At 39.4% G+C, this 20,709-nt stretch overlaps 1 protein-coding gene across 3 annotated transcripts in view; it reads right to left on the reverse strand.

The window, feature by feature from the left end:
- The window catches only part of TMEM123 (transmembrane protein 123), a 44,858-nt gene extending 24,934 nt beyond the window's left edge, over nucleotides 1-19,924 (reverse strand). Inside the window, exons 1-2 of one of the 3 annotated variants that reach the window (XM_025043752.1) lie at nucleotides 19,595-19,924; nucleotides 15,541-15,597 (exon numbers count right to left, since the gene is read on the reverse strand). In XM_025043752.1, coding sequence (XP_024899520.1) covers nucleotides 15,541-15,597; nucleotides 19,595-19,694 — 157 coding nt within the window. In that variant the 5' untranslated portion in view covers nucleotides 19,695-19,924. The remainder of the gene's footprint in view (nucleotides 1-15,540; nucleotides 15,598-19,594) is intronic. The other 2 variants (XM_015585996.2, XM_015585997.2) reach the window with 2 other exon arrangements.
- Nucleotides 19,925-20,709: the final 785 nt, after the last annotated feature.

The following is a 20,709-nucleotide window of genomic DNA, read 5'->3' on the forward strand; positions in this document are numbered from 1 at the left end:
CCTGGGAAATGCTGGCAGATGCAGAAAATCTTTGTTGAAAATGTAGAAGTAGGAATGAAAAAAAAATTCTAAAATTCTAATTTGTATCAATTTCTGTTCTTCAGGAAGCACACATGTGTCTAATTATCTCTCAACCAAGCACTTGAGAGTCTGAAGAAACAGCCAGGTGTGTTAGAAGCAGGGTCAACCACTCTTGTGCTTAAATGGTTACACAGTCACTTTCTATCTATACAACTTCTCTTCATCTCTAAAATAGGGAAAATAATACTTAACTCATATGGTTATTTTGTGGAATTCAGTAACAAGGATGAAATATCTGTTAATGCTTGGCAACAGCATTATGTTCAACCAGTGGTCGTCACCACCATTACCACCACCACCACCGTACAATAGGGTAAACATGCAAATAAAGACGGCTTGGGCCTTCTTTCCAGCACAGACCATTTCCTCCCCCAACACCTTTCTTCACACTGTGTCCCCTTCAGTGATATGTCTGTTTTTCCTCACTCCATCTGACACATCCATCAGACCTAGTTTGTGCTATTTCAAGATTTTCCTAACTGAAAGTAATCTCTCCCTCTTGAGTGCTCACTTACGGTTTTTGCACTTTTATTACTACACTTAGCAAACTGGTCTCTCATTATAGTTATTTTTGTTCTTATTACCTTTTCAATTAAATTGTAAGCATCCTAAGGGCAGTATCTATGTTCGGTAAAGTCTCTGTAGCTCGCACAGTATCTGGTACACTGGCCAACTCATATTAGGTTCAAAATGAACATTTGTTCAGTGGATATAACAAAGGAATATGAGAGGCTTATGTAGCAGAATTATCACTAAACTTTGCTAGGAAGGTCATCTGGATTTTTGTAGCTTTGAATCTAAAAACTATAGTAACCTATTAGAACTCTGACTTCTCTATTCTTGACCACTATATTTGGATCATTATTAGCAGTAATAATAGCTAGCATGTACATAGTTTTTACTATGTGCCAGGCACCATTCTAAGTGCTTTATATACATAAACATGTTTCATCCTCACAACTCTATGAATTAACACTAGAAGGAAATCAAGGCACAGAAATTTTAAGATCATATAATAATTCCTTTCCCTCTAACTGTAAAGAAAAAAGAAGGCTAATGACAACTCAAATCAGTCAAAATAGGAGCCAACAATTTTTAAAAGCTATAATGGCTAAAGGGAATTTATTAGGCATTGCAACACTCTATACAGTTTACCTCAGTCTTCATAAAACCCATATGGGTTGGAATCAGTTGTATGTTTTATTTTCCTTTCCCTATTCACATTTTAATGGTCATTAACGCTTATGCTTTTATCCCCCAAGGTAAAAGAAGTTTCTACTATCTATCATCTATAATCAATTTCCACTGATCTACTGAAACACCTAAACTAGTGTAAAAATCAAGCAAAATTACCTCTCTATCTGTAGGCCCTGGACTTCCAAAGGAATTTAATTTGTTTGAGGTCAACTGCTTCGCAACTAACTAGTAGACTGACCAAGCATGTATAGGATATTATAAAAGCAGAAGTTTATCTAAATAAAACCCTGTCTGGAGTGTAAAATTACCTAGGATCAGTTTCTTTACAATCATTTACCTCTACTTAATGAGGTTAATATATAAGTTTTAGCTATCTTGAGGAAGTTATAAAAATTGTCTTTGACTTCTTAAGAGAAAAACTCAGAAAGCTTACAACCAAATAAGGTATACAAGGATTTTGGTATGCTTTTTGTTGCCGTTGTCTAACAGTAAAAGCAAATTTACTAGAATATAATAAAGATCGAATGAGCACATGGCTTAACATTTAAAAAAGCTGTTTTATTCCCCATTTATTGATCAAAATCAGTAAATGACCGGCTAATACAATCACAATTAGATAACTTGTATTTGGTGTGATGAAATCCTGACTACTACAGAATATCAAAATAACTGGTGTATATGCCTAAACGCGAAACTAATTTTATTAACTTAATAGTCAACTGTGAATAGTTTCGTGTCAGGGCATATATATCAGTTGTTTGATATTCTATTGTAGTAGGGATGTCACTTTAAATCAAAAGCTAGATATGATTAAGCTTAGTGAGGAAGGCACATCAAAAGCCGAGACAGTCTAAAAGCTAGGCATCTTGCAATAGTTAGCGAAGTTGTAAATGCAAACGAAAAGTTCTTGAAGGAAATTAAAAGTGCTACTCCAGTGATAAGAAAGTGAAACAGCCTTATCGCTAATATGAAGTTTTAGTGGTCTGGATAGATGATTAAACCAGCCGCAACATTCCCTTAAGCTAAAGCCTAATCCACAGCAAGACCCTAACTCTTTTCATTTCTATGAAGGCTGAGAGAGGTGAGGAAGCTACAAAGGAAAAGTTTGAAGCTATAAGAAGTTGGTTCATGAGGTAAGAAGCCATCTTCAAAACATAAAAGTGCAAAGTCAAGCAACAAGTACTGATGCAGAAGCTGCCAGCAAGTTATCTAGAAGATCTAGCTAAAATAATTAATGAAAGTGGCTACACAAAATAGATATTTAATGTAGACGAGACAGCCTTATATTGGAAGATGCCACCTAGGACTTTCATAGCTTGTGAGAAGTCAAAGCCTGGTTTCAAAGCTTCAAAGGACAGGCTGACTCCCTGGTTAGAGGCTTATGGAGCTGGTGACTTTAAGTTGGAGCCAATGCTCATTTGCTGTTCCAAAAAAGCCTAGGGCCCTTAAAAATTAAGCTAAATCTACTCTGTGCTTTATAAATGGAAGAACAAAGACAGGAAAACAGCACATCTGTTTACAACATGGTTTGCTGAATGTTTTAATCCCACTGATGAGACCTACTGCTCAGAAAAAAGATTCCTTTCAAAGTATTACTGCTCATTGACAAAGCACATGGTTACCCAAGAACTCTGATGGAGAAGTACAGTGAGATTGTTGTTTTCATGCTTGCTAACACAACATCCATTCTGTAGTCAGTGGATCAAGGAGTAATTCTGACTTTCATGTCTTATTATTTAAGAAATACACTTCATAAGGCTATAGCTGCTATAGACAGTGATTCCTCTGATGGATCCTGGTAAAGTAAATTGAAAACTTTCTGAAAGGATTCACCATTCTAGATACCATTAAGGATTGTGAATGGGAACTCTCATGATAGTCACTTTTATCAAGGGATCTAAAATGGAGCTAGGAGGTCATGCTCATCCCAATGGGATCTAAAATGGAGCTAGGAGGTCATGCTCATCCCATCTATAAATTTTTGAAGCAGATGGGAGACCACATCCTGAATTTCACTTCCTCCTTACCACAGCAACGAGACCATCTTCATCCTAAAAGGAGTCAATCCAGTTTACCAGTATCTTTCATCTGCACAGAGGACCTAAATGAAGTTTGAATTTTTGGACTTTCATGCTTGCAAGAGGCCCATCCCGGAACTTGCTTACCTTAGAACCTAACCACCCAGACCTAATCCATCCTTTAAAATTAGTCATCACACCATGTTAGACAGCCAATAAGAAAATTTTCCTTTGTTTCAAATTTTGCAGCTTTTGCCTTTTAACACCCTGCCTTTCTTTGTTCTCTCTGGAGTGGTATGAGTTGCTACCTAAATCTGTGTCTCCCAGGTTCCAATCCTATAAGACCCCAAGTAAATTTTTGTTTTACACTCACAGATCTTTATTGGTTAAGAGAACATTTGTGATTCATGGGAAGAGATCAAAATATCAACATCAACAGAAGTTTGGAAGAAGTTGATTCCAATCCTCGGGGTGAATTTGAGGGGTTTGAGACTTTAGTGGAGGAAGTAACTGTAGTTGTGGTAGAAATAGCAAGAGAAGTAGAACTAGAAGTAGAGCTATAAGATGTGACTGAATTGCTATAATCTCAAGATAAAACTTTAATGGATGAAGAACTGCTTCTGATAATGGAGAAAAAATGTATTGCTGAGAGTCACTTAAAATGGACTCAGTTCTTAGAGCTGCTATTAAGTTGCTAGCCTTTTGCTAAACTCTGCTCAAGGGCAAGCCATATTCTGGAACTGTTGCATGAGCACGTATGGACTATATGTCCTCCTTGTAGGGTTTACTCCTTCATTTGTATATTGTAACTAACCAATCCTTGTTAATCTAGCCAGCACCCTTCATTTGCATGGAGAACCTAAATGAGAACTGCACCTGTGGTTTTTAACTTTATAAACCTATCCCTTCTTTGTTCTCGGTGTTCAATTTGGGTTGCTACCTAAATCTGCACTTCCTGGACTGCCATCCTTTTTGCTCAAATAAATGCTTTTTTGTTCTTTATTATGGCCTAAACCTATTCTTTGGTTAATGCTTCTTATGGATGAACAAAGAAAGTGGTTTCTTGAGATGGAAACTGCTCCTAGTGAAGATGCTGTGAAGGCTGAAGAGTGGTTATTTTCCACTCAAGACAGGTTTTAGAATATCACATAAATTTAGGTGATAAAGCAATGGTAGAGTTTGAGATGACCGACTCCAATTTTGAAAGAAGTTCTTTTGTGGGTAAAAAACACTAACAAGGGGGTGGCTCCATAGTGTAGTGGTTAGCACATCTGCTTTACACGCAGAAGGTCCTGGGTTCGCGCCTCAGGTGGAGCCACGGACCATACCCTGGGTGTGCCACACCCCCCGGGGTGCGCCAGGTACCCCAAGTGAGTTGGGGGTGCCAGACCCTGGGTGTGCCACGAGCATGTGAGAGGAGACACCCCGCCTTCAGAGATCCAGTTCTTAAGGGGAGACGGCAACATATGTAGATCAGGGGTGGAAGTGGGTGGGATTTAAGAAGGAGAGGAAAACAGCAGTAAGGCTGAAGCACTCTGCATCAGAGACCAAGAAAGACTGTATTAAAAGCATAAGAGGCCACATGCAGACTGCATGCCCTGCACCCTCCAGGTGTCACAGAACCATGCTGACAGGTCTCCTTGTGCCTATGATTCATCCAGGGGGGAAGAGAGTCCAGGGTGGACATTCAGCTCCCCTAGCATTGGCGTTGCTTCTTGGGAGCCACCACTCCTATCTCACCCTATGGGGATTGCACAGGAATCTGTCGAGCTCAACCACTGGAAATGACTGTGATGGAGAAGGGCCTGCAAAAACTAGCAATCGGATCTTGGCAGATTGAATTCCTACCTGCAGCACTCAAGTAATAATGCAAACCAATTTTGCTCATCTGCAGAACCAAGTCAGCGGTGCAGTCTAACTAGGGAACTTGGCAGGGTGCACGTCTGCCTGATTCAGGTCTTAGAGTGAAGAGATTTACCAGCCCTGGAGCCTGGTCTGCCTTTGCCTAGGCAGGGGAGCTGAGTCATTGCCCTGCCCAACCAGAAAAGCTGGCAAAATTACCTAGAAGCTGTGAAGCCCAGCAATGCTTGAGTTGAGTCCAAAAGACAGAGTTGACAGTCTGCAGAGCAAAGCCAGTGGCCCTGCTTGGCCAGGGAGCTTGGGGCACAAGTCAGCTTGAGTCAAGATCACAGTCTAACTCGCCTTATAGTTGGTTCTCTCACTGCGAATGGGCAGGGAAACTACTTCATAGCCTTGCGCACAACTGAATAGAGCCTTCAGCCAATCCAACCAGGGAACAAAACAGAGTACGTGGGAAGCTGTGTAGCCCATCCAACAGTCATGCTTACATGCTTGAATGAAGAGTGTAGTTGGGGGCTTTCACAATAGCCAAGACATGGAAACAACTCAATTGTCCATCAATAGATTAATGGATAAAATAGTTGTATTTGCCACAACATGGAAAGACCTGGAGGGCATTATGCTAAGTGAACCAAGCAGACAGAGAAAGACAGATACTACATGGTATCACTTAAATGTGGAATCTAAAACAAACCAAAAAAACCAAACTCCTACCAAAAAAAATAATGATCTGGTTACCAGAGGCAGCAATTGGATGAAGGTGGTCAAAAAGCACAGACTTCCAGTTACAAGACAAACAAGCATGGGGGATGTGATGCACAATACGAAGACTGTAGTTAACACTGCTGTACGGTACACACGAATGTTAAGAATAAATAAATCCTGAGTGCTCATCACAAAGAAAAAAATATTTTATTCTCTATTTTGTTGTTTTGTTTTCTTTGTACTTTTTTGGTATCTATATGAGATGATGGATGTAACTAAACTTACTGAGGTTATCATTTCACAATATATGTAAGTCAAATCATTATGCTGTATACCTTACACTTATACAGTACTACATATCAATTGTACCTCAATGAAACTGTAAGAAAATCATTAATTTTTAGGTGTAATGGTATCATGATTAAGTTTAAAAAATAGTCCTCATGTTCACATGTGAAATATACAATCCCAATATGCACACCTTTACAATAAAAGCTACCTAAGTCCTCCATAAAGCCAAGTTTTAACCTAATTTACTCTGGAGAAAGGCATAAAAGATTCACATTCCATTATTTGTAAAGTTACTGCTGTTTGCTTTTCCCCCTTTATTTTCTATCACTGTGATTTAAAAAGAGTTCATGGGGATGAGTTAATGTGGCATGAGAGTTAGCTTTAATGCTTTAGAAAATTTTCACAAATAATGCAAGAACAATTGTTAAGAATACACGTATTAATACATGTAAGTAGAATAAAGTCTTGTATAATAAAGTCTTATAAGCGGACTTCTCAATTATTTTCTATAGCTTTTCATATAATTACTCTTGTTTCTGAAACTTCTCTCAATTGTACATTTTTGGAGGGTTAGTCTCTGTTCTTCTTTGACAGCTAATGAAGTAGCCTTTTATGAAATTTAAACAATGTTATCCACAGTAATAAAAACATTGCACTACTAATATAAGTACTATTGCTCTGTTCCCCTGTTTGTCCCACCCCTTCCCTTCACCATGACCAAAAGTCTGCAAAAAAGTCCCTTCTCTTAATGACTGCAATGTCTAGCTTTGGGGGTTTTTCATGGGATGGGGAGATATCCTAAGAAGAGAATCACTATTTTCTGCATATCCCCACTAGTTACAATTTTATAATTCTTTACCAAAAATAAATAAGTAACCCTCACAGCAAAAACAGCCATTTTTCACCCACTCACCCAAGGCTATTTAGGAAGAGCAGCCTCCGTCAGCCACTCTCAAAGTCTGTGATTCTCAACCTTAGTTACACATTAGAATCAGGCATGTTTTTACTTTACTCCTTTACCTCAAATTTAACTGGATTAAGCGGGACCTAGACCAGTATTTTTAACATTCCAGGTAATTCTAATGTGATACCAAATGTGAGAAAAATTGCTGTAAGGTTTTTCTAGTTCTAAGGTTTTATAATTTTGAAAATTAAAGTGGAGTAATATAACTATAGATGACAGTTTCCAAATTTATCCTGCAAGAAACCTCTCTAAATAACTGGGTCATACAGGAAGTTAAAACTGCCTAATTTTAGTGCAGTCAATGCCTGGCCCCACAATCTCTCAAAAAGACAAGGAAGCATATACACTGGGATTCACTTCGCCCTCTACTTTATCTAACCCCTAATTCTTAGCTTTCTGTCTTTCATCATGAGGCTTTCTCATTTCAGACAAAGAGCAGCTCACTCTCCACCTCCAGCCCACTGTGATCTCTCAGCTGTTCTCATTCTTAACTCTCCCTGACCATAATCTTCCAGATATGGGGCGGCAAGGTGTCTGGTTTTGATGAGGATATTAAAACATAAGTGCTCAAACTCAAATCCACAGTCACACCATCCCTTCCTCTCACCTGTCACACCCAATCCACCAGCAAAATCTCTCTTCATCTCCACCACTACCATCCTGGCCCATCATCCATTTGGACTGATTTGCTTAAATTCCTGCAATGGCTTCCCACTATTGGCAACCCCAAATTCCCTGAAGGACTTCAGAAACTCCCAAGTCTCCTTCCCAGTGTCACCTTCATAACCACTTTGATGTCAGTGCAGAGCACAGATGTTCCTGCCTTGTCAAAATGTAACACAGCCTGAACCACCCAGGCCATCTCCTCCTCAGGAGGAAGACTGACCACAGCACAGGCTTGGTGAGCCAGGCAAGGTCCTCTCTGTCCTCTCAGATCTGAATGCCCTGTCCATCCCCTTCCACACCTGCCTTCGGGCATCAGGGCCTGGCTGGAGGGGCTTTATGTAAACAGAGAAAGAAAACAGAGTTGCCTAGAGGCACAGTACAGGCCTATTTCGGAGACATTGCAGTTCAGTTCCAAACCACCACAATAAAGTGAATAATAATCTTTTTGCTGGTGAAGGGGCTTAACTTCAATTTGTGAAAAATGCATCACCTGTGAAGTACAAGAAAACTAAGTGCAATAAAACGAGATGCGCTACTCTTCTTAATCGTAAAGTGAAAGGCCCTGGCTTAAAGACATGCTAGGCAGAGTGCAGGTGGTAATTTATTTTGACCAACAGGCTCCCAACAAATCTTGCAGGTAAGGCTGGGGTAGGCAAGCAAGCACAAAAACTGGTTTCCTCCTCCCAGAGCATTTGTTTATCCTTTATTGTTTCAACAAAAATGAGTGCCAGATCCTGGGGATGTGCTGGTAGTGAAGTCAGCATTACTCCTGAAGAAGCTTTCTGGTCAGGAAGGGAGACTTAAGCAAAGCATCGTACAGAAAGGGCCTGTATCTAGAGGTCAAAAACTGCTCCTTAGGGAAGTAAAGCTAAGGCAGAAATCTGAAAGCTAAATGGGTATTAACCAGGCAAAGGCAAAGATGGAAAGTTCTTCAGGGAGAGAGAACAGCACAGGTATACCTCAGAGATATTGTGGATTCGGTTCCAGATCACTGCAATAAAGCAAGTCATAATCTTTTGCTGGTGGAAGGCCTTGCCTTCAATTTGTTCACACACACACACACACACACACACACACACACACACACACACCTGTGAAATGCAATAAAGTGAAGTGCAATAAAATAAGGTATGCCTGCATATGCAAAGGCCCTGCAGCAGAGAATGATGAGACAGGAGGGATTTTTAAAGAGGGTCCCTGTGGCCAGAGAGCAAAGAGGAACACATTTAATTTTCACTTGTGCCAGGTGCTATTTTAAAGGCAGGTGCTTTACACGTCCTCTCATTTATCCTACAAAATAGCTAGATTATTTCAAAAGCTCAATTTACTGAGGAACCTGAGGCACAGAGAGGTCAAATAACTTGCCGAAGTTCACTTAATAGCCATGCAATTTGTTCTCTTTGTATCTTCTCCAAAATACAACAGAGCACACATACTTGGGGGAAACTACTAAAACCACTAAGTCAAATTCATTATGGAGTAAAATAAAAAAAAAAACCAGTTCTTACTGAATAGTCAGGTAACAGACTAAAATGATCACTTTTCGACTAGTTGTTTTCATGTCCTAAGATGTAACCATAATAAAATGTGTTTTAAGAGATGGTTAGCTCTCATTTTAAGAAAATGCATCTATGTAGTTAAGTTTGAGCTTAACAAAATTAAAAATACTGAGAGTAATTTGAATAATGATAAAAAATACTTTGCAGTTTCCAAAATTTCCGTAAAACTACGTACTATTTTTATAATCACAAAGGAAATGAATAAAAAGACACACATAAGCTAACAAAATGATAACCCAATAAATGACAAACAACCTAATTAAGAAAATGGGCAAAGGACTGGAATACATATCTCAAATGAAAAATACAAATGACCTATAAGCACATGAAAAGCTCAACATCCTTAGTAATCAAAGAAATACAAATCAAAACCACAATGAGACACTATTTTACACCCACTAGGATGGCTAGAAAAAGTTATATAATAACAAATGTAGACAAGGATGTGGAGAAATTAAAATCCTCATACACTGTAGCAATGTAAAACAGTGTGACCAATAGTCTGACAGTTCATTAACCATGTAGTTATTATATGAGCCAGCAATTCCACTCCTAAGTATATAACTAAGGAAAACGAAAACACACATCCACATAAATGTTTATAGCAGCATTATTTATAATAGTCAAGAGGTGGGAACAACCCAATGTCCTTCAATGAAGAGTGGATAACCAAAATGTAGTATATACACACAATGGAATATTATTCAGCCATAAAAAGGAATGAAGTACTGATGCATGCTATAATTTGGGTAAACCTTGAAAACATGTTAAGAAGCTAGTCACAAAAGACAACATACTACATGACTCCACTCATATGAAAGTCCAAAACAAGGAAATTATCTATAGAGATGGAAAGATTAGTAGTTACTTAGAGCTGAGGGGTGGGATAGCAGATTAAGGGATGACAGCTAAATGACACTAGATTTCTTTTTGAGGTGATGCCAATGTCCTAGAATTGACTGTGGTTTCACATATCTTTGAATACACTAATAGCCACTAAACTGTACAGCTGAAAGGAGTGAACTGTATGGTATATGAAGCACATCTCAATAAAGCTGTTTAAAAAATAAACAAAAATCCCCATAAATCAAATGAAAATATCCTCAAATTAACTCACACTTTAAAAATGTAACTCTGAACGGTTTTATTAATCACATCTCAGATTGGCAAATTTAAAATTGTCTGGTATTAACCAGTGTTGTCGAGGCTGCAGGAAATAGGCACCATTGGTACTGCTAGTGGGAGTAAACTGGTATAATCTGGAAGAAAATTTAGCAATGTATCACCAATTAAAATTTATACACCACTGACTCAACAATTCCACCACTAGAAAAGAGCACCACAGGCACCCTGCAGAAGAATGCCAAGATTTACCAGGAAGAACGCTCACTGTAGCTCTGCTTGAAACAGCAAAGACTGCAAATATCCTAAATGTCCATCAGTAGGGAACTGGGTAAATAAATCATGTTGCATCTGTGCCATGGAATATACAGCTATTAGGAAGGACGAGGTGTGAGACCAACTAGGTAGAGAACAGTGTGCTTAGCATTATCCACTTATGTTAATAAAAAACATATATAATACATATAGATTATGCTTAAGTTATTTTTTGGAAGGATGCATGTGAAACTAGTAACCATTTGTGGCTTGAGACACTTTATGAACAGTTTTTTCCACCAAGTGAGATAAGAAATACAGCAGCAGATCTTTGGGTAGAAATAATGAGTCTGGCTTTTGACCAGTAATGTACATTTGGGAAAAGGACTGAGTGAGGCTCAGTGGAGAAAGGAAGACTGGTATTATGTATTTTACATTTTCACGTACATACTGTTTAGACTATCGTGTATATACATTAGTTATATTTTATAATAAATTTTAAACAAAACTATATATTAAGAAAAAGACAAAGAGAAGCAGAAAGATGAAGAGCCAAATAATTAATGTACGACACTAATTACTGCTTAACTCTAATCAGCACATCAGACAAAGTCTCTTCCTAAGAACTTTATACACGTGGGAAAGTTACTCTTGAGAAATCTTTATGTATTTCTCAATGTGATGAGCTACATCTGAATTTTATTCTGAAAGAAGTCATGAATCCAGAGCTAGCCTGCCAACTTCCTGTGAAAAAGGAGTATTTAAGGAAAAGATAACAAAAAGAAGTGTCACGTATTCAATCTCAGTTGAGTCTATTCTATTATTCAAACTAGAATTCATATTCAAGTTAGTCAGGTCTCAGCTCAGATGATCCCACCTCAGAGAAGTCCTCCCTGACCACCCATTTGGAAGCAGCTCTTCCGGAGTCATTCTCTACCACATTCACGCGCGTGCGCGCGTGTATGCGTGCGTGCGTGTGTGTGTAAAATCCTGTTCATCATTTTTTTTAAAATCACAATCCCAAACCATCTTCTTTAGTTGTTTCTCTCCTTATAGTCTATCTCTCCACCTGGATTTAAACTTCAAGAGAGCAGAGTTATGCATCTTATTTACCCATAGATGCCTGTGCCTAAAACAGCGACTAGCAAGAGTGGGCAGTCAAAACAAACATCTGTTCAGTGAAAAAGTGAACATAATATTGCATGATTTTCCTATTCTACATTCCTTGAGACATCTAATTTTGTTAAAAGTTACCAGCAATTTTCAAATGCAATCTCAAAAACATGAGTTGAACACAATAGTGTTTGAGGAGTTAAGGCAGTTCTTTAAGTAAAAACAAGTTCTTCATAGTAGTTAGGGAAATTCCTTCCTACATCAATCTCTAGTTACAAACAAATATCAATATCAATATCTATGTCTGTCCATCTGTCTTTGTATGTATGTATGATGTATGTACATTCGTACGTATCTAGCGCCATTTGCATCTACAAGCAACTTGTCAGGCCAACTGGTTCCTGTCTTGTAGTAGTTCACAACCTAGCAGGAAGTTTCCATCTTCTTTCATCACAAAACATTCTACCCAAAATAAGTAGAATAAGGTAGTATGGAATATAGAATTATGTACCTGATAAATTCTTTCCACTTCAGTAAAACTTTTAGTGTTTCCACGGGGGGTAAAAATTGGAATACAGAATTATCTGAGTAAGCTGTTCTGAAATTTCCACTGCCTTCTTCTTCAGAAATATAAGTCCAACCCACAGTCATCTGCTCAAATTTGCTATGGTCCTGCCAAACCTATGGAGAAAACCAGCCCTACTAGAGTAGCTCAAGTAACTGGACCAAGGATGGGTTACCAAGACAAAGGCAATCACATACAGATGAACAGTAAGGGAAATCAACTGCTTTGAAACTGGCTTGCTACAAATTATGCCCAAGAAAGGAGCTTCACACTGGATGGTAGTACCCTGAGAACCCCTGAGATTCCTCTTTTGGGGGCAGCATCAATGCTAAGCAATCAAGGAGAAGACTGTATCCTGAATGACAGTGAAATGTTCTGGTTACTGATGAGACAGACTTTCCATTCTGAACCATGTCACAGTTCCTTATATCTTTGCCCGAACCCCTGTTATTAAAAATCATCTGGGCATGTGTCTTCCTTGTACCATAAAGAATAAATTCATCCATCTACAGACCCTAAAATATAAACCCTCTGACTATATATGAAATGGGGGAAATTATTTTCTACATAATCTGAAAACATTAACAAATCCTTAAAAGTGTTAAACAAGTCCCTAAAGAAAAGAATGTCAGAAGTATGGCTGTCCTCAAATAACGATTAGGGCACTTGAAAAATAAAAGAACCATTATATATAATTCAGTGGAACAACTGGAAAGTAACCTTAATTCCTGTTTCTTTGACCTCAAGTATCTATCTTACTCTATAAACAAGAAAAAAACCCCAGCTATAATAATGGATAAGACTGGAGCACGAACCAGTCATGTCTCTGTAAGATGTATATAGTGGTTCTTTGATAAGGTTCAGTCAGGAACGACAAAATATGTATTTGATTCCACAATTCAGTTAAACCAACATATATGCATATCTGCTATGTACGAGGCAATAGTGTTCAGTGCCACGATGAATAAATCATAGATACCACTTTCAAGGAACTTAGATGGATACTAAAAAAATAAACAAAATAGAGAAAAGAGATTCATTGAATCTAATGTGGTAAGTCCTATAAAAGCAATAGGCAACTGATGTAAGGAATACTGCTGGCAGTCCCCACTTTTTCCAACAATACATTCTTGGAATACACACCACACAGGAGTTTGTCAAAGAAAGATGTTATTTTCCTTTTGGGATTGGTGCCACATAAACTTGACTAAATAAATAGCACAAAATACATTGGTAAATAATATGTTCAAAAAATAATGATTCAAAGATTAAAAGTCTATGTTTCTATAAAAGAAAAGATTAAGCATCATGTCCTATAAAAATGTATCAGTTCAACATGTTACATAAGAGTTTTCAAGATTCAAAAAGGATATAAGAGGACTATAACAGTTATGGGAAGTGTTACACATTGAACAACAAAAATTTTTTATGATACTCGTATTATCTGGTCTCTTTAGAATAAAAAATTTTAAAGCAGTGCTTTCTTTTTTTTCTCAAAAATTTCCTTGGGCTAGAGGGGGCATTTTAAATCATCTCCCTGACTCTGGAGCAGTTCTCAGAGTACTGCATTGATCTTTAACAATCATTCACAGTTACTGTCAGCAGTGGTATATCTTGGCTAAAAAGTGTTTTTTAAAGTTAATGCCACACCATAGTTTCAGGAAGTTCTGCAATACATAATCAGATTTAATAAAGGCCAATAGGAAAAGACACCTAAGAATCTAATAAAATATTTTTAAAAAACCATCCCACAAATGCCTAACAATCTTACATTTAGGGGTCTCCACTTACCCCCCAATAAAAAATTTTCAGTAGAATTACTAAAACTGTTCAGCCAGAAATTTGTAGGAAAGGCAGAGAATGAAAAGCTATCTGCTATGTACTGGCATACCGTTAGGTGCTAGGATGAAAAATCACAAATACCACTTTTAAGGAACTTAGATGAAGACCAAAAAAACAAACAAAATAGAGAAAGATTTATTGAATCCAAAGTGGTAAGTCCTATAAAAGTGATAGGGATCTGATGTTGTTAAATAATATTGCTGGCAGTTTCCATTTTTCCCAACAACACATTCCTGGAATACACATCAGAGAGGAGTTTGTTAAAGAAAGATGTTATTTTCCTTTTGGGATTGGTGCCAAATAAACAGAGGTCAACTAAGAATATGAACTACACGGAGCACCCATGAAAACAAAAGCTCCACAAAGTTGCACAACAATGTGAATGCACTTAATGCCACTGAATTGTGCACTTAAAAATGGTTAACACCATAAATTTTATGTTATGTATATTTTTCCACAGTGAAAACAAAACAAAAGCCCTCTAAAACTCCAAAAAGCCAGGACTGGATCCATTTTGTATTTTTAGCACCTACAACATGTCAGCACATTAAAGACACTCAATGATAATTGGCTGAATAAAAGTAGGAAAAAAAATGGGCCTAGTGATAAGATCTGTGTACCTTTTTCTAGTTTCTACCTCAGTCAACTCTGAAGAATAAAGATAGTAAGAAGATAACCTAAGTATTGCTTATAAGAAACATGCCCTGATGGTTTACTACTAATATTTATGACATCACTCTGATTCCTGTATCTTTCCATGTTAGTGAGTTCGGAATTCCAAGGAAGAAATCCATTTGTTCCAAACTAAAAGCACAGGGAAAAAAGACTTGCCAATTGTTTCAATAGGGAAGGGAGATAGTGGGAATGAAGTTTGATTGATGGGTGAAATGTAAACAAGGTCTACTGAGAGTCTGCCAAGGCAAATTAAGGCTGCATAGCTGACCAGCTTAGATTCCCTTGTTTCACCATCAAGACCAGCAGACTTATGCATTCATATTTTATATCTACAGGCAGAGTGCAAAACTTTCACACCTAAAAATGTGTTTCAAAACTCAGTATGAATTCTAACATGCTTTTACTTTTAGAATTTATTCACGTCTTTGCTAAACTGAGAAAGACTATTCATCCAGCGGACTATCATTTATTGACGCCTACTAAGGGCAGTCTTTCAGGTAGGCTTTAGGGATTCATGAATGAATAACCGATGGTTAAAACAGGTCAGTACACCAGCTTTCCAGGCTGATATTACTTTATGTATCCTAGACACATGAAAATTCATTTCTTGAACCTTTTAAAACTCACCTGCTGGTTCAATAGTGGAGGTTTTGAGAACTGTGGAAAGATTTCCATTTGAAGATCCTATAAAAATAAAGAAATATCCTGTGATGAAAGGACACTTAATATTTAAGAACACTGGCAATATATTGTGGTGCTGGTATGGAGGAGGGTAGATTATTCCATAGGAAGTTCTACTTTTGCCACTGTTGCTATGAAATATAACTTGAAACTGTCAATGAATCTGGAAATGTATTACTGAATTTTTCAAGACAGAAAACATATACCTTATGTAACAAATATTTACACAGTACTATGTGCCACTATTATTGGCTAATTATATAATAGCTTTGTCAAAGTTCATTCATCCACATGAGGGAAGACACTGTGATTGTTGAGAGAGAAACCGATCTCTGCTGCTACAACCCTGCTCTTCTGAGTGGAGTGGACCACCACAGGAGGGGCCCTTCCTATTCATGGGTGCCCCTAGGTCTCGCACCACCAAAATCACTAATTTCACACAATGCAAAGATAAATTTACTTTTAATTGCAAGCCTTCTCAGTATGACTCTTAATTTTTAACTAGTACCTTAAGATTTGGAAAAGGTTTAGGAGAATTCTATGCCCCAGTTAAGCAATTTTTCAGTTGTTTTATCCACCCTAGGTCTTTGCATAATGAAAGATTAAACACACATACCACATGCGAAGAGAGCAAGTGTATTACTGTGTACTTTTCACAAAGATAGCCCCCTCCTCCCCCCAAAAAAGGATCACAAAAAGATCTGATGTGAAGATTAAACTTGAAAAAGATCAAGGTCAGTAGACAATACAGATGTATTTAGCAGTAGGTATCAAATAAATGCCAATATTATAAAGAGCTTAGTACACACCGGGCTTCCTTGGGAGCATATGACTTGCATTAGCTCATCTAACCCTCCCAGCAATTGTGAGACAGGAGTATTGTCTTGCAGTGACAGAAACTGAGGCCCAGAGAAGACTACCCAGCTAGTAAGTGGCAAAGTCTGGATTTGGACCAGGTTGTTTGATTCTAAAGCCCGTGCATGTCAGTGCCAAAATGGAACTGTTGATTTTCTACTATAAACCTGCTTCTCTCTCAGTCTTCCCAGTTACATTATCAATTGCTCAACCCCCAAACCAAGAGGTCATCCTTTGATTTCTCTCTCGCCTCACTCCACCATCCAATCCATTAGCAAGTGATTTCAGTTCCACATCCCAAAGAGATCTAGAATCCATCCATTTATCTCCACTACCATACATCATCATCTTTTGCCTGGATGACTACAAGTCTCCTGTTTTTGTCACTCCTTGCTGTTGTAACTCTTGTGAGGGATGATTTCCTGGCAACCCATTTTTTATTTTTTGCTTGAGAAAAGACAATCTCTCTAACTTTTCTTTTTCCAATAAATACTTATGAAGCACCAACTGTGGACAGGCACTGTTTTTGTATTCTAACAAAAAATGTCATGGATAACCTTAAGTACAAGGAGGTCAGTGCTTTACTTGACAGAAAGACCAAATATTCAACATTATAATGTACTGAATGGGAAAAAAAAGAAAGTTAAATTCATGAAGTGGCATAGACTCACTAAGGATTAATTTCATTTCCTAACTGGGTACCCATTATGGTGGCTTTTGAAGCCTGAGACTCACTTATAAAGTCCCTGTTATGTGAAGTGTCATATTCTCCACCCCCCCACAACCAGTCTGAGAACAGTTTAACTATGGCTTGCCTGAGATTTGATAGATGTACTCAAAAGAAGTGCCCATCTCCTGGCAACCTATTTGAACTCTTGAATATAACATTTCTGAAGCCACCTTAATCCTTAGACTTTTCCATTAAAGAGTCAATAAAGGCCCTTCTTTCCCCTAAGGTTATTCAAAGTGGGTGTCTGTCACTAGTCACCAAGAGTCCTAAGTAATAGTCTCCCCATCCTGCCCTCCCTTATGTCTCTTATTGTATTACCACAAACGATTGTGTTTGTGGTTTGCTGAATTATTCATTGTCTCCCCCTCCTCCATCTGAGGATATTTATGAAACTACGCAGCAGACTGTAAAGGGCATTTTTAAAGAATTTCAATATATTTTTTAAATTTTCTCCCACAATATTCTGGGCAATGGCAGTATTGTGGATTTAAGCATTATCTACTTGAAAAGCCAACATCGCCTAATGTGGCTTAGTGGCAAAATGGTGAATTGAGCATTTGGATTCTGGTCTATGAAATCAAATATGTATTAGCTTTTTTACTTGAATAAGTTAGGTAACTTTTAAGCCTCAGTTTCCTCATCTGTAAAATGGACATAATACTGTGAGGATCCGATGAGATGTGGTGTGGACCTCAGTTAGCACAGTATGAGGTACATAGAAGTGTCTAGTAAAAATTGGCCATATAAGCTCTAGTATGCTTGTTAAAAATCACCGTACTTCATAATGACACTTTATACGGATTACACATGTATATGAAGACTAGGACATTTACTTGCTTTGAGACATCTACAGAACCTTCTTTTACTCTAGATTTAACGTGACATTATAGTCTGTAGAAATGGATTCCAGCTTATGTAGGTTATACTAGTTCATGAAAGGCAGGCTTCTGTATAGTATAGCATTCATTCCAAGTTTTCCAAATAACACTAACCTCTAGTGAGACATTAATAAACAGAACAGTCATAAAGTATTAAAATAGGGCAAGTGTATTATGAGGTCAAAAGAAAAGAAAAGCAAGGACTGATCAGTTTCTCTAATCACTAATTCTTTAGAGAAACAATAAAAAGGTTTACTTTCACAAAGTAACAAATAAAAAAAAAAAAAAATGGAGACCTCCCCTAGTAAATACTGGTGTAAAATTTGAACTAAGATATGCTGTTTCATTCCAGATTGTTCACTTTTACAATAAGACACCTCATAATACTGAAAATATGAGGGACATAATTTACTGCTCCTTACTTTCTTAAATCTCAAAATTAGATCTGCAAAGACAATTTGTCACATGCACAATTCAGCAAAGCAAACAAAAAAAATTCGGCAATACAAAAATTGTTATTGTCTCACCAGATTATTCTAGCAAAAGCAGGTGTTGTACATGAACCGTCTGGTTTTGCAAACTGCCCTCTATCTCTTGCTGGGTAAAACTAATTTAAGGCTAAATATACAATAGTTGGATAGAATTTAAATACATGAAAAGGCTGAATTAAAGCATCTTATCCTAGTTTACTGACTAGTAAGTAACCAGATTTCTACAATAATTCGCAAAGAGAAAATGGCATTTACACAGCAAATCCCAGCTTCCTGGCCTTACTCAAAAAGGACTCTTTAAAAGTTTCCAAAGGGCCAAGGGCGTAAGGGAAACCCCCTTCCCTCAAGGAGAAATGTCAAAATCATTTTGTTATGATCTGACGATCGTCAGCTGTGATCTTAGGGCTGCACAGCTGATGCGTTGACGCGCGCCTCAGCCGGTGTTCGCGGCACGCCAGGGGCAGGAGGCGCCCTTCCGCCGGGGCAGAAGCCTCACCTGCGCCCGGGAGAGCAGGGCTGCTTCCCAAAAGCTCCCAATCAGTTTCATTAGCCCCAAAGTCTGGGGACCTTAAGACTATAAATCGTTTGTCTGATGCAACATTAGACGATAAAAACGCCGGGGAGACTCCTGAAAGTTTCCCCAACGAATCAGTAGACGTATTTTTCAACTCACCTAATCTTGTTCATAAAAGGAAGCCTTAGGTAAACTCTAACCTTCCCCTAAACTTCAGGGGGAAGGCTGGAACAACCAACTTGAGCCCTCCGCTTAAGGCCCGTTCTTCGGGCAACTCAACAGGTTACACGCACTCCTCCAGGCCTGCGACCGCCGCCTACAATAAAAACAGCGGAAGGACCCAGCAGGCGGCTCTGGGGCAGGTGGGAGACCCGCCGGAGCCTCAGTCTCCCCTAGCCCCATCCGGTCACGTCCAGGTCATTGAGCCTGAGACACAGAGAACTTTCCTCACAACCAGGTCTCAACTGGGGAACTCCCGTGGGCAGCGCGCTTCCTTCCGGGGCACGGGCTGGCGACCCCCGCAGCCACTTACCCTCCGTGTCTGCGCTGTCCACGGCGGCCTTCAGTAGCGCTAGCACCAGCAGCGCCCCCACGATGAACAAGGCCAAGCTTCCTCGCGAGCCGAGTCCCATTGTTCTGAGGGCAGGAGCGACGGCCTCGTGGGTCCCCAAACAGGTGGCGGTGGCGCCAACGAGACCTGTCCTTCCGCGCACCCGAGCCCGCTCCGCGTCCCCTTCACCGTGCACACCTCCCCTTGCTCCACCTGCCCCCCGCAGTAACCAAACAGGGAGCGAATGCGGGTGCGGGCCGGGAGCGGACGTCGCGCGCAGAGCCGGAGTGGCGGGACGGGGTGGGGCTGGAGGCGCGGGGGCGGGGCCTGCACGCGGGGCGGGGCCTGCGGTTCGGCGCCCGGACTCTTCTCCCCGCCTCCCCCTGTGATGTTCGCGGGCGACCCCTGAACGCTCGAGCAGCTTACTTTCCTTTCGGAAATGGCAGTTTTGTTCTCTCGGATAAAAAAGCGAGCACTAGTGCGTCTCCGGATACAGAGCACTCCGGGCTTCTCTGGGCCAGGAGAGATGCCTTTGAAGAGTAGCTTTCGGGTGGGGCACTGTGGTGCGTGCAGCTCAGAGTGAGAGGGGGAAAGAGCAGCTGAGGATAGCAAAACTAGGAGGCGAAGGAGAGAAACTCAAAGTGGTTGGAATTCCCGCTGAGAGGTCTTGGGCCGTCAGCGCTTTCCTTTCGAGAGACCGAGCTTAAGTAGGGGGGGCGGGGGCAGGGGTGAGGGAGTGTTCGACAAATTCATTGCTTAAGTTCCGAACGTAAAACAGCCGTGATCTCTATACCTAAAATTGTACGTCATCCTCTTCCACAGGTTCCCTGGATCTCTGGATAAAGATACATTCTGTGCAGGAAGAGATTAGGGGAGTAGGCAGGGATAGAGGGGAACAGAAGAGTTGGCAACGTTTCACAGGCAAGAATAGCCACCAAGGCTGAGTTTGCACAAAGCTAACCTAGACCCTTCTCTCCTTGGTATCTGCTGTCCCATTTGGATGAAATAGCCTGTTTTGAATAGTTTTTGGCTAAGCCCTTGGAGGCAGTTCTACTCACCTGTCTTGACTAGCAATGCTTCTAAAGCCTGCATCTGGT

Source organism: Pteropus alecto, unplaced genomic scaffold, assembly GCF_000325575.1.
Source record: "Pteropus alecto unplaced genomic scaffold, ASM32557v1 scaffold12, whole genome shotgun sequence".
Classification (NCBI taxonomy): Eukaryota; Metazoa; Chordata; class Mammalia; order Chiroptera; family Pteropodidae; genus Pteropus; species Pteropus alecto.